At 41.5% G+C, this 12499-nt stretch overlaps 1 protein-coding gene across 1 annotated transcript; it reads right to left on the bottom strand.

Annotated features, from left to right (window-relative positions):
- Nucleotides 1-344: 344 nt before the first annotated feature.
- On the bottom strand, nucleotides 345-6157 carry dlc (deltaC). The gene is made up of 10 exons (XM_033977208.2): nucleotides 5916-6157; nucleotides 5030-5260; nucleotides 4808-4868; nucleotides 4459-4713; nucleotides 3810-4001; nucleotides 3546-3715; nucleotides 3219-3435; nucleotides 1840-2530; nucleotides 1623-1737; nucleotides 345-1221 (listed from the first exon to the last, which is right to left on the bottom strand). The coding sequence occupies exons 1-10, from the start codon at nucleotides 5964-5966 to the stop codon at nucleotides 1216-1218; spliced, it is 1989 nt and encodes a 662-aa protein (XP_033833099.1). The 5' UTR covers nucleotides 5967-6157; the 3' UTR covers nucleotides 345-1215.
- Between the last annotated feature and the right edge of the window lie 6342 nt (nucleotides 6158-12499).

The following is a 12499-nucleotide window of genomic DNA, read 5'->3' as shown; positions in this document are numbered from 1 at the left end:
GCTGATAACAGGACGTGGTGTACTAGCTGATTAGTTGATACTTGATTGGTTGATAATCTTGACCAAAACCCCGGTTGACTACCCTACAGTCCTACCAGGATGAGCCAAATTTATAACGTTTTATATTTATTTCCTCAGCTGGCTCAAAAACCTCTGCAAACGTTAGCATTTGAAGAGCTACAACCACTTAAATGTACAAAAAACTGCTTAGCTTACTTCCATATAGTGTCTACTCCTACTAGTTACATAATGGACCATCTAGACGTAAGTAGCAGTAGTGATAGTTGTAGTAATAACAGCTGAACTAATGTCTCTTGAATAGTGAAAACCAAAACACATCCGTATTAATGTTATTTTTAAATTTATTTATGAAAAAATATACTTCTTGATTTGGACGAAGACAATAACATAGACGTATGTACACGTTTCATAAATACCACGTAATGTACAGGTCAAATTAAATAGAGGTAAGCTATATTCTCAAGTATTTACACATTGCATTGTCTCCATAAATTAACACGAACAAGACGAACATAGAACATAGATTTTTGGTATCGTTTGGGTCAAAGAAACGTCTTCTTTTTAAAAATACTCAACAGTAGATGTGGCAACGCTTGGACTTCGACAGAGCCCTAAATAACTGGATCTCATGTGTAGTTCAGGAACAATCGAAACATTGTCAAAAGCCGATTATCTTTCATTGACGATTGCTAGCAACTGGGTCCATTTCTCTTTTAGATTTCTTCCACAGAGGCACTTATGCATCATTGTAGAACTCAACCGTGATTTTAAGGCATCTTGGTCTTAATCAGGCCACAATGTAAGTTTTGATTTTCCATATAAAGGCCTCCAAAGGTGATCACTATATCCAGCGATCCTCTGTTGATTCAAATGCTGTTTTACGCTTGTTTAACAGTTCAAAAATCACAGCATTTTTCATAGCTTTTCCTAAGGCACCAGTCTTTACAATGGCACAATCCGTATTTCGATCCATGTAAAAAAAAAAAACCCAATATAAAAAATAAAAAATAAAAAAATTATATTAGGATTTATGGTATAAAAGATAAATAGTGCAAAAATGGCCAGACAGTAAGGCCCGTTTCTTGTTGTCTGTCAGCAGCAATAAATATTAAATTTTAAAAAAAGTCTGTAGAAAAAAAGTGTATCGCTAGACGTTCAAAACAGAAGTTTCAAAACGTTGAGGTTGAGACACTGTTAAACCTGGAAAGACAAAGACGAGATTGCAATTAGCCAAGCATGCAAAATAATTATACTAGAGGTATGCATGTCGAAGTATTGGGTTGATATTTGGACTTTGTAACGAATCGGTCTTACATTTCCAGCACAGGCCGATCTGTTGCCTGAAGAATACCGAGCTTTATTTGGACACTTCAGTTCAAAGAGATAACTACCCAAAACCGCTCTTAAAAGTTTGCGGTAAAGTTGGTAGTATATTTAAATAACAGAATTTGGGGAAAATAATCCAAATCGTCCAAAAATGTCAGCAGAGTTTATCAGACCATCGATTGCTCTGGATCTTAAACAATCGGTATCGCCATCGTCCATGAAAAAATCGGTGGCTCTCAAATAGATATGCTTTGCTTTTTGGGAAGGATTCTTACCTCAGTAGCAATAACACACTGGTCCAATTGGTCCGGGATTATATAAATAGGGTGATACAAGTTTTCTTTCCCGACATTCAGCTGGGGAACAAAGATAGTCGAATCGCGCTTTTTACTGTTGAAAGAAAAAGCAAGTTTAGGCACCAAAGTTTGAGTCCCAAAACGATTTTCCATTAACACTATAGATTAGATTAAATACTGAAATATAGTTACTCACAAGTCAAATTTATTTTTGTCATCTTTCGCCAAATTGCAGTCCACCATCTTGTTTTTGTAGTTATCACCTGCCTTTTCCAGCGCTGCTTTCTTGTTGGAGACTTTAGCATGGGGTCCAGGAATCAGGAATACCTCTTTTTCCTTAAGGCTAGCTCCGTTGTTGTGGGTCCCACCTCCGACTACGGCATTCCGATTGTTTACGTTTTCCAAATCATTTTTCACAGACGTAGTTGCAGCCAATTGCGATCCTTTACGCAACTGACGAAGGATGAAAACTGCAGCTGCCATCATTAAAGCTAGAGTGACAAAACCCAAAGCAAAAGCTACCATCAAGATTGGGGTAGGAGAAGACGCTACTTTAGGCACCTGTGTCTCAATCTGGACTTTGAATTCGCATCTAGTTCCCATGTAACCAGCGGGGCATTGGCAGACGGGACCGGTAAAATGGGCGTAGCATGTTCCACCGTTGTCACAAGGGAAGTTGGTGCAAGGACTATCCCAAACGGAGCAGTCTTTCCCGGTGTAGCCGAGAGTACAGGTGCACGTGTAGTCGTTGATACCGTCGATACAGGTGCCAGAGTTTTTGCACGGATCGCTGGCACAGTCGTCAATATTAGTTTCGCATTTAAGTCCAGAAAATCCAGGACGGCAACGGCACATAAAGTGGCTTCCGACATCCAAGCACTGAGCACCTAAAGATGAGATCAAAATCACGGATTAGTTTTGGGGGAAAAAATAGTATCGGGGCAAGAGTTGATCCCTCAGGAGCCCCAGTAATAGTAAAACTGTATTGATGGCTATGCCCTTTTTGACCAGTTCTTTGTAGCAGATGTTTTCTGAATAAACATTGAGAAGGCGCTGTTAAAACAAGCTGTCCGCTCCATATTTGGTTGTGCTCTTTGCCAAGTTGCACAACTGAAAACACTTGAGTGGGAAGCAGGAATGATTACAGATTCCAGATAAGCCAGCAGCCTCTTTTGCTAATGAAGACCTGAGGGACAGCTGTTAATGATATGCATTGAATTTCAGGCTTTTGTCAAGTCATTTTCCCAGAAACAGTTATTTTTGTATGTTATTTTTTTTTTTTTTCTACCATGCAAACATTTGACAGCTCTATTTATATCTTCAAGTCCGTGCAAGCTGCTGCTGCTGTGTTATGCAAGAGAAGAAAGGTTGTGGAGTTGTTTAGCGAGCATGAGGGACCAAAAAAAAAAAAACAAACTTCAAAATCAAGTTTGCATTTTTAGAAAGCAGTGAGTCGTGAACGAGGAAGAAGACTGGTGCTGTGAAAAGACAAAGAGATAAACTCCAACATGACTACACTAGCCAACACATTGTGCACATCGTAAGATTATATAAGAAAACGATAACGATTCATACCGTTAGCACAGGGGTTCGAACTGCAACGATCAAGTTTTTTCTCACAGTTGGAGCCAGTGAAACCGGGAAAGCATCTGCAGCTATATCCACCGCTCTCAATCTCTACGCAAGTCCCTCCATTAAAACAAGGCTCATCGGCACATGTCATCGCACTGATCTCGCAATTTTTTCCATAGAAACCTTGAGGACACGTGCAGGTGTAGTCATTCACCAAATCCTACGAGAAGAAGACGAACAAAACAATATATTTTAGATTTCAAATTAGTGAGTAGCGATTGGTGTGAGGGATGAAAGAGGGGGGAGGAGAAATTTGGAAAAATCACTTACGTTGCAGCTGCCTCCATTTTTGCATTGGTTGCTATCACATTCGTTAATCTCAATCTCACAGTTGGTACCGGTGAATCCAGGCTTGCACGCGCATGTATAGCTTCCTTGTCCGGTGTTGGTGCATGTGGCATCGTTCTGGCACGGTTTGTGGTTGGTGCAGTAATTCAGATCTGTCAAAAGATAAAAACAAGATTAGCCACTGAACTTTTTTTATAATTCCAAGTGTTTATTTAGTGTTTAAGTAAGCATTGTAAGAGGAACTACCTTGATCACAGTACAGCCCTCCCCATCCCTCCTTGCAGTTGCATTGCCAGGGTTGGTTGCAGGTCCCGTGCATACACCCGGGATGACGTGCACACTCATCACACCTCTCTCCCTGCCACCCCTGGCGACACACACATTCGCCCGGCGCCTCGCAGTAACCGTGGAGATCGCTGCAGCCGGGCGCACAGATGGCTGATGGGAAAAGGAGAGAAGGAGAGAAGGTTACAGGAGGCGGTCAAACATCGATCTCTGTGTAGTTGCTGAGAAGGGAGGGAATGGTTAGGGAAGGAGAGGGAGGAGGCTTGAGCAGCTGTCTGGGGAACAAAAGATGCCGTCTGTTTTCACGCACCAGGGGACGCTTTAAGGCTGCGCGCGTGCCTCTTCTGTTTAGGGACCTAGCGCCATTGTTGAGCGCTAACAAAAGGGGACAAATGAACAGGACCTCAAGCGCACGGCTAGTGTTGACAACTGCTTGACTTCACAATTTTCAAGACAAAAAAAATGACGCGCCGAAGTTTCTTACAGACTGAAAAGACGTTAGAATTACGAAGGGGGGGTGGTGGAGAGGTGGAGGTTGGTGGGGTTTGTCTACTGTACAACTTAAGAAAAATAAAACATTACAATGACTGAAAAATCCGTTTATTCTTACGATCGGAGCAGTATTCACCGGTCCATCCCTCTAGGCATTGGCGAGCCCCTTCTTCGTCGCAGGTGTAGTGGCCAAAAGTGTCGTTCCGAGGTCGACAGTAGGCACAAGCTTCACCGTGATAAAATTCGCTACACATGACGTGATAGGAGAAGTGTAATTCTGTGCTGTCGCCGTAGTGAACATCCTGAGACCACTCCTGCCCAACACTGAGAGTACGGCCAGTCAGCAAACGAGTGATGAGGTTGTTTTGGTTTTCTGTGACGGAAAATTACCCCAATCAGTGGATTAAAGAACGACCTAGAAGGTAAAGAGGCTACTGACGTGCATTGGAATGGAATATTTTACTTACCTGTAGATTCAGACTCAGCAGATTCAGCTTTCCACGCTTCAACAATGAGAGAGAAGGTACCCTGAGGAGCATTCAGAGCAGACATGGATTAGCCACAACAGCTTGGGGTCCAGTGTCATGCAAAACAACTGCAATTCAGGCAATTCAGGAGTTCGTAAAGTGGATGAAGTGGAAGTGAATGACAAGAGAGAATTAGCTACAAGTAGGTGCTAGTTAACTTACTGGCCATCTGAAATGGAAGGGGATCACTATGAGGGCATTTCCCGAGATGGAGTTGACGTTGTAGATGTCGGTGAGTTTGGTGCCATAGGTGCAAGGGGGTTCAGGGTTGATAACGTCCTGCGTGTGTTTGAGGCAGATACGAAAAAACACCTGGCAGTCAGACGAGGAGCAAATTCCTCTTGAACTGCTGAAGGAATCGATTCTCAGTTCGAAAACGCCGGATGGGAAAACCTGCGAAACAAGAAATGACAGGGTTAAACACGGTCAGATATTTCTAAATAGGTAAATTAAGTACAGCAAAGTAACTTTACTATGGATCAGACCTGGACGACTTAGGGATTACACAGACAAAATACAGCAAAGTTCATGTTTGTTCTCAGAATTGTTCTTAAGTGTCTCTCTGCGCTACAAACAGAAAGTTCACTGTGCATAAAAATATGATATAAGGCAGACGTTTCACCCTGAGTGCCCTTATGTATGATAAGATGGGCCTTATCTGACCCATTCATCTGAACCACTCTTATTAATAGTACAAAAGTCCAGGGAGGCCACTAGAGGGAGCCCTGCTCATAATATGAAAATCTGTACCACCGTGAAGTATAAAAATAAATGGTATCTGGGCACTGTTTGACGCAAGTTCAAGGCGATTGTGGTAAATGGCAAATAGAAAGGTAAATATTGCAAACTTTAGGGTGAAGGGGGGGTTTGGTAATTCTTTATATCAATATTATCAATTATCAAAAGTAAATAACAGACTGAAGTAATGCATTGCTCGTTTCTGTAGCAGCAGAGCTATAATGAGCGCGTAGTTACCTGTATTGCAAAAATAGGTAAGATAAAAAAAAAAAGAGAGTAAAGTTCGTTAAAATCAGTGACAAACACTTACCGTCTGCGCGCACAGAAGGAGCGCGACACACGGCAGTAGCAGCCGCGCCATGGTGTCCTCAGACAGAACCGTGCAGGTCCTCAAAACGTCTCCAAAGTTCAGTATCCAAATTACGCACAAGATCCACAGGCACGTAAGACCAAGCGGAGCGGTGCGCGCTGCGTGAGGCGAAGTCAAACTGAAAAAGCAAAAGTCTTGTTCTAGTTTAGTATCTTGTGTGTTTGTCTCAACGGACTCTGAACTCTTGCCTGGCAGTGGGAGGCTTTATACGCGCGGAGGAGAGCGCGGGTAGACGTGGGGGGGTGAGGAGGGGGGCAGAGCAGAGGGCGGGGAAAGCTGGACAAATGCTCTGAGAGTGCCATACTATCATATCAAAGCGAAACTCTCTCCCTCTCTTTATCTGCGTATCATTAATGTTTCATTTAGCACAATGCATAGCTGCACCAATCCGTAGAAATGCGCACGGCACGCTTTTACGCTCCAGTGCTCAGAGCGTAAAAGCGTGGGTTCAATTCACTCATTTAAGTCAATATTAGGTTTATTAAGTGTATTTGTACAGCACAATTCGTACACAAGGTAATTCAAGGTGCAATGCGTATTACAACGTTAAGTTTTGGTTTCTTTCTTGACACTATACACAGATTTGTTCAATTTTGTCATTTTATTCCAGGCTTATTAGAACTTAAACTACAATGGCACTGTTTTACGCACACGTCAAATCCAATCAGGCACAAACGAATATCTACGCTGGACTACGTGCCACCTTTACGCACGCGTCGTTCTAATCTCTCGTGAAATTTGCTGATGTTTTGGTCAATATCTTGGGCTTCGGACAGCGGTGCGTAAACGCCGAGAAGAGGAGGGAAAGAAGAGGAGAGGCATACGGCACGGGCATGTGTGTGGAGGGGGTAGGAGAGGACCTTTTGGTTAATAGTAGGGGGATGGTGTTATTAAGACCCTTTGGCACAGCGCCGTGGGGCCAATTCGACAAACTGCCAGGCGTCACCAGCAAACGCTCACACCTCCAGCAGAAGCACGGGGGCATGAAGCGAGGAGGGGGGGAGGCCGGGAGAGGGAGGGGGAGCAGCGGCAGGCGGCGAGGTGCAAACGCCCTGGTGCCCAAAATGATGTACATTTGTCCAGAGGTGCAGCGTTCTCAAGGAGGAGAGGGGGCACAGACACGGCTCGGGGTGCGCTCACACTTGCACATTAAATATATCAAAAGTCAGATTTAAACCAGGACTAAAACCGAAACAAAATCTGGACAAGACCTGGATTAGAACAGAACCAAACCAAAGATGAGGCAAGAGTTAACGCAGCAATAGAAACATAGAATTGCGCCAAATTTGGAAATAGTAATGAGTAATGAGTAATTTCTCAATAGTTCTGGATTTTTGGCGTTGAAGTAGCAAACGTTGACGTGTTTCAATCCATGGCAACGGCCCTCCATCACCATAGCAATAAAGCAATTAATATCAAAATGTTATATCTTTTTGAATCTTCACATAATCTGTCAAATCAGTATCAGGAATCATGTACGTAAAAACTGCCCGGCTTTGGAAGAAGTACTCAATGTTGTTACTTAAGTAAAAGTACAGATACAGGAGCAAAAAATACTTAAGTAAATGTAAAAGTATCACATGGAAAAAAAATCTAAATGAGTAAAAGTATTAAAGTACCTGTTTAAAATGGACTTAAAGAGTAAAAAGTAAAAGTAGCTGTTTTTATTTGTATATTTTTGCTTCTTGACCAGGTTAAAATTAAACCCTCAGCCTTTTCAGCAGGTCTCACACTAAAATAAAATAATAAAATAAAAAATACTTACTTTTTTTTGGTCCTGTTCAAAAATGTAGTGGAGTAGAAAGTAAAAATACTGCTCTCAGATATAGTGAAGTAAAAGTAAAAAGTATTCACTTAAAATGTAATAAAATAAAGCACAGATACCTGAATTTTTAACTTAAGTACTACTAGTTTTACTTTGTTACTCTCCACCATTTGGTCACTTTTCTATCTATTATTCCGTTACTATTGTGATAAGACTGAAATATACAAATATACATCAAATTAGACTGACAAAAACACATACAAAATATATTGAATAAACAAGGATACTTTTACTTTCAGTCCAAGTACACTTCACCCTCACTTGGCCTGGTTTGGTCCTGGTTTGAGCCCAGGTGATGTGTCCTGTTCTGTCCTGGTTTAGTCCCGGTCCAGTCCAGGTTTAGTTCTGGGTTTAGTCACAGATAGAAGTGCAGATACACAGGTAAAAAGTTATTCAAGTAAAAGTAAAAGTATCACATGAAAAAGTAAAAGTATTTAAGTACCATTTCGCACAAGTATTGGTTATTTGTTAAAGTGTTATTTGTAGTGATATTGATTAAAAATGAAACATATTTTGGTCAACAGTAACATTACAAATCAGTTTCTTAATTTTTCTAATGAATTTTGTGTATTTCTTTTGTTTGCTCAAAGTCAGAGCTTGAACTTGAAAACTTTAGCCATGATGTTACAACGAATACGGTAAAAAATAACCTGACAAATCCTATGAAAAGTACTTTTACTTTACAGTCCAGTTCAAAAATGTAGTGGAGTAGAAAGTACAGATACTGCTCTCAAAAGTACTGAAGTAAAAGTAAAAAGTATCCACTGTAAAATGTACTTAAGTAAAGTACAGATACCTAAAAATTCTACTTAAGTACAGCACGTTCCTACTTGTACTTCATTACCTTCCACCACAGATGACAACAACATCATATAAAATTGTGTAATAATAAAAACACTTAAATATGTTGTATTTTTTGCAGTTTTCTTCACTTTTCAACCTTCTTACCCTCTGTAGGCCACACTTACCTGATGCCAATAACAATGCTAACCCTAAATCCATTATAATAAGTTACAGGGGCTGACAGAGGCCGATAGGGGCCGACAGGGGCCGACAGGGGCCGACAGGGGCCGACAGGGGCCGACAGGGGCTGGTGTGAGTGGACGGCCTGCAGCACAAAGCGTCTGTGATTGGTCCAAACACTTCTCCATTAAACAGTGAAAGGAGGAGGCGTCTGGAAGTCTGGTCCGCTGTCTAAACAACAACAACAACAACAACAACAACAACAACAATGGATTCAGTCTCATTCACAGGAGAAAACACATCTTTCCCTCGTAAAACTACACTGTATAACTTTTCTGTGCGACAGTAGATCGATTGGGAGAGTCTTTGTCCACCGATTCGAAGGTTACCGGTTCGAATCCCGCTCTCGACATACACATTATTGGTTTAGCGGTGCGATTCCAGCTCCCACAGATGAATACTGTTGTTGTGTCCTTGGGCAAGACGCTTCTCCCCGAGTGTGTGTGAATGTATGAGTGGCTTCTTGATGGTGGAAAAGCGCTATATAAAAATGTGACCTTTGACCATTCTGCGATTTATCAATGTGGATATGTTATTTCTTTGTCCTGAATGTTCCACGGTATGGCATTAAACATATCAATCTTCACAGAAACAAGCAGGTTTGGGGGCTGGAACTCATCAGGCCAAGTTACAGGTCACATTTGTGAAAAGGCGACCCCGTTCCCAGTAAGACTGCGCTTTTTTTTTTCTTTTTTTTTTCGTTTTAAGCCATAAAAAAGTGTTCTTGACAAAAATGAAAAATAAATAAGCTTAATGTACGGCAGAACATGCCAAGCAAAGCAAAAACTTCTCCATGGAGACCAGAAAAGTTACACAGTTCACCTTTAAGTGGTATTACTAACAGAACTTAGCATTGTAGCTCGATCAAGTGTAACCAAACATGACATGATGGGTTCACTATTGGTACGAAGATATTGATGATTAACTACTTTTCAACACTGTTTGTCTGCAAATTTTCACATTTATTAGATTGCAAGCAAAAAGTAACCTATATTTTAACTCTTAGCGGTATCTTAGTACCTTTTCTGTTCAAATATCTTCATGTAAAACTTTCTGAAGCAGTATCCCGTGTTGTAGGGTTGTCAAAAGTATCAAAAAATCTCATACTAATCAACATTAAAACTAGTATTGAAACAAGATACTCATTTGTTCAGGTATCGATACTAAAAAAAATCACATTCACAGACAAAAATGAACCGTGAGCTGTATCTTTCAGAAGTATAAGACACACTAGTATACACTGAGGGAGTACACAGATATAACACACATGGGAAGAGAAAAGAATGTACTACTATTTAATGTTGAAAATCACATTATATTGTCTAAAAAAAGAGTGTTTTTATTAATAATCACTGTTGTATCAGAATCAGTATCGAGTATTGAGTCTATTTCTTAGCATTTGTATTTGCTAACACATTCTCTACGTTATATTTAGCCCATAACAGTTCTGATTTAAGATGGTTCTGGGTTAGTTTAAGCCCCGATTCAACCTCGTTTTGAGATCCTATAGACTTTTTAGTGCACTTATATAGAACCAACCGTAACAAAGTTGTAAAGTACTGTATTTAAGTAAAGTCCACGTACCTAGAATTTATACTTAAGTACATTTCACAGTGGATACTTTTCACTTTCACTACATTTGAGAGCAGTATCTGTACTTTCTACTTCACTACATTTTGAACAAGGCTGAAAAGTGAAAGTATTTTTTTTTTATTATTATTGTTTGGGACCTGCTGAGGGTTTATTTTGAACAAATTTGTGTAGTTTCAAATATACAAGTAAAAACAACAAGAAAAAAAATATTAAATTGTTTCTGTTGATCAAAATTCAGCACAAATCAGTTTCAAAATCTCTACATTTGAAGCTTTATTAAATCTCAAAATACTTACATACTTTTACTCGAGTAGACTTTTTCATGTGATACTTTTACTTGAGTATTTTTTTGCTCCTGTATGTGTACTTTTACTTGAGTAACAAAGCCGAGTACTTGTTCCAGCGCCGTATCTTAAGCCGTATAATGAAGTCGATCTCTCCCATTGAAGCCTATGTAAATGCGCTACGCCTGTCTTCTTATTGTTGCAACAAATAGCGGGTATTGTTTGGCGCGCGTGGGGCTCGTGGGGGGGCCGAAGCGTGCCGCGTGCCGTGGGTGTGTCCGTCCGGCGCGTGGGGGGTGGAGGGGCCGAGGCACGCGCTGCTGCATTACAATCACAAAAGAAGGCGAGGTGCATAAGGCGCTGGACTATGAAAGGACCAGGGATCAATAAACACATAGGCAGACTGTCAGGTTTGGGCCGGGGACAGTGCAGGACCTGGTCCGGACCTGGGTTAGGCCTGGTTTAGACCCAGTTTAGACCCAGTTTAGACCCAGTTTAGTCCTGATATAGACCTGATTTAAACCTGGGTTAGTCCTGCTTTAGACCCAGTTTAGACCCAGTTTAGACCCAGTTTAGACCCAGTTTAGACCTGATATAGACCTGGTTTAAACCTGGGTTAGTCCTGCTTTGGACCCAGTTTAGACCCAGTTTAGACCCAGTTTAGAACCGGTTTAGACCTGGTTCAGACCTGGTTTACACACGGTTTAGACTTGGTTTAGACCTGGTTTAGACCTGGTTTAGACCTGGTTTAGACTTGGTTCAGACCCATTTTAGACCCGGTTTAGACTTGGTTTAGACCTGGTTTAGACCTGGTTTAGACCTGGTTTAGACCTGGTTTAGACTTGGTTCAGACCCACTTTAGACCCGGTTTAGACTTGGTTTAGACCCGGTTCAGACCTGGTTTAGACCTGGTTTAGACCTGGTTTAGACCTGGTTTAGACTTGGTTCAGACCCACTTTAGACCCGGTTTAGACTTGGTTTAGACCCGGTTTAGACCTGGTTTAGGCCTGGTTCAGACCTGGTTTAGACCTGGTTTAGACCTGGTTTAGACCTGGTTTAGACTTGGTTCAGACCCACTTTAGACCCGGTTTAGACCTGGTTTAGACCTGGTTTAGACCTGGTTTAGACCCGGTTTAGAGCTGGTTTAGACCTGGTTTAGACCTGGTTTAGACCTGGTTTAGACCCGGTTTAGACCTGGTTTAGACTCAGTTTAGACCCAGTTTAGAGCTGATTTAGTCCTGATTTAGACCTGGTTTAGACCCGGTTTAGACCTGGTTTAGACCCAGTTTAGACCTGGTTTAGACCCAGTTTAGACCTGGTTTAGACCTGGTTTAGACCTGGTTTAGACTTGGTTCAGACTTGGTTCAGACCCACTTTAGACCCGGTTTAGACTTGGTTTAGACCCGGTTCAGACCTGGTTTAGACCTGGTTTAGACCTGGTTTAGACCTGGTTTAGACTTGGTTCAGACCCACTTTAGACCCGGTTTAGACTTGGTTTAGACCCGGTTTAGACCTGGTTTAGGCCTGGTTCAGACCTGGTTTAGACCTGGTTTAGACCTGGTTTAGACCTGGTTTAGACTTGGTTCAGACCCACTTTAGACCCGGTTTAGACCTGGTTTAGACCTGGTTTAGACCTGGTTTAGACCCGGTTTAGAGCTGGTTTAGACCTGGTTTAGACCTGGTTTAGACCTGGTTTAGACCTGGTTTAGACCCGGTTTAGACCTGGTTTAGACTCGGTTTAGACCCAGTTTAGAGCTGATTTAGTCCTGATTTAGACCTGGTTTAGACCCGGTTTAGAC

The sequence above is a fragment of the Periophthalmus magnuspinnatus genome, chromosome 13, assembly GCF_009829125.3.
Source record: "Periophthalmus magnuspinnatus isolate fPerMag1 chromosome 13, fPerMag1.2.pri, whole genome shotgun sequence".
In the NCBI taxonomy this organism is placed as follows: Eukaryota; Metazoa; Chordata; class Actinopteri; order Gobiiformes; family Gobiidae; genus Periophthalmus; species Periophthalmus magnuspinnatus.
This window is presented reverse-complemented; position numbering and strand designations above follow the sequence as displayed.

Excerpts from the sequence above, each read along its gene's own strand:
- dlc (XM_033977208.2), bottom strand. The coding sequence starts at position 5,966 with ATGGCGCGGCTGCTACTGCCGTGTGTCGCGCTCCTTCTGTGCGCGCAG. Across the intron at positions 4,002-4,458 it reads CGGTGAATACTGCTCCGATC|CCATCTGTGCGCCCGGCTGC; the intron begins GTAAGAATAAAC and ends TTTTCCCATCAG. Across the intron at positions 1,738-1,839 it reads GACAAAAATAAATTTGACTT|TAAAAAGCGCGATTCGACTA; the intron begins GTGAGTAACTAT and ends TTCTTTCAACAG.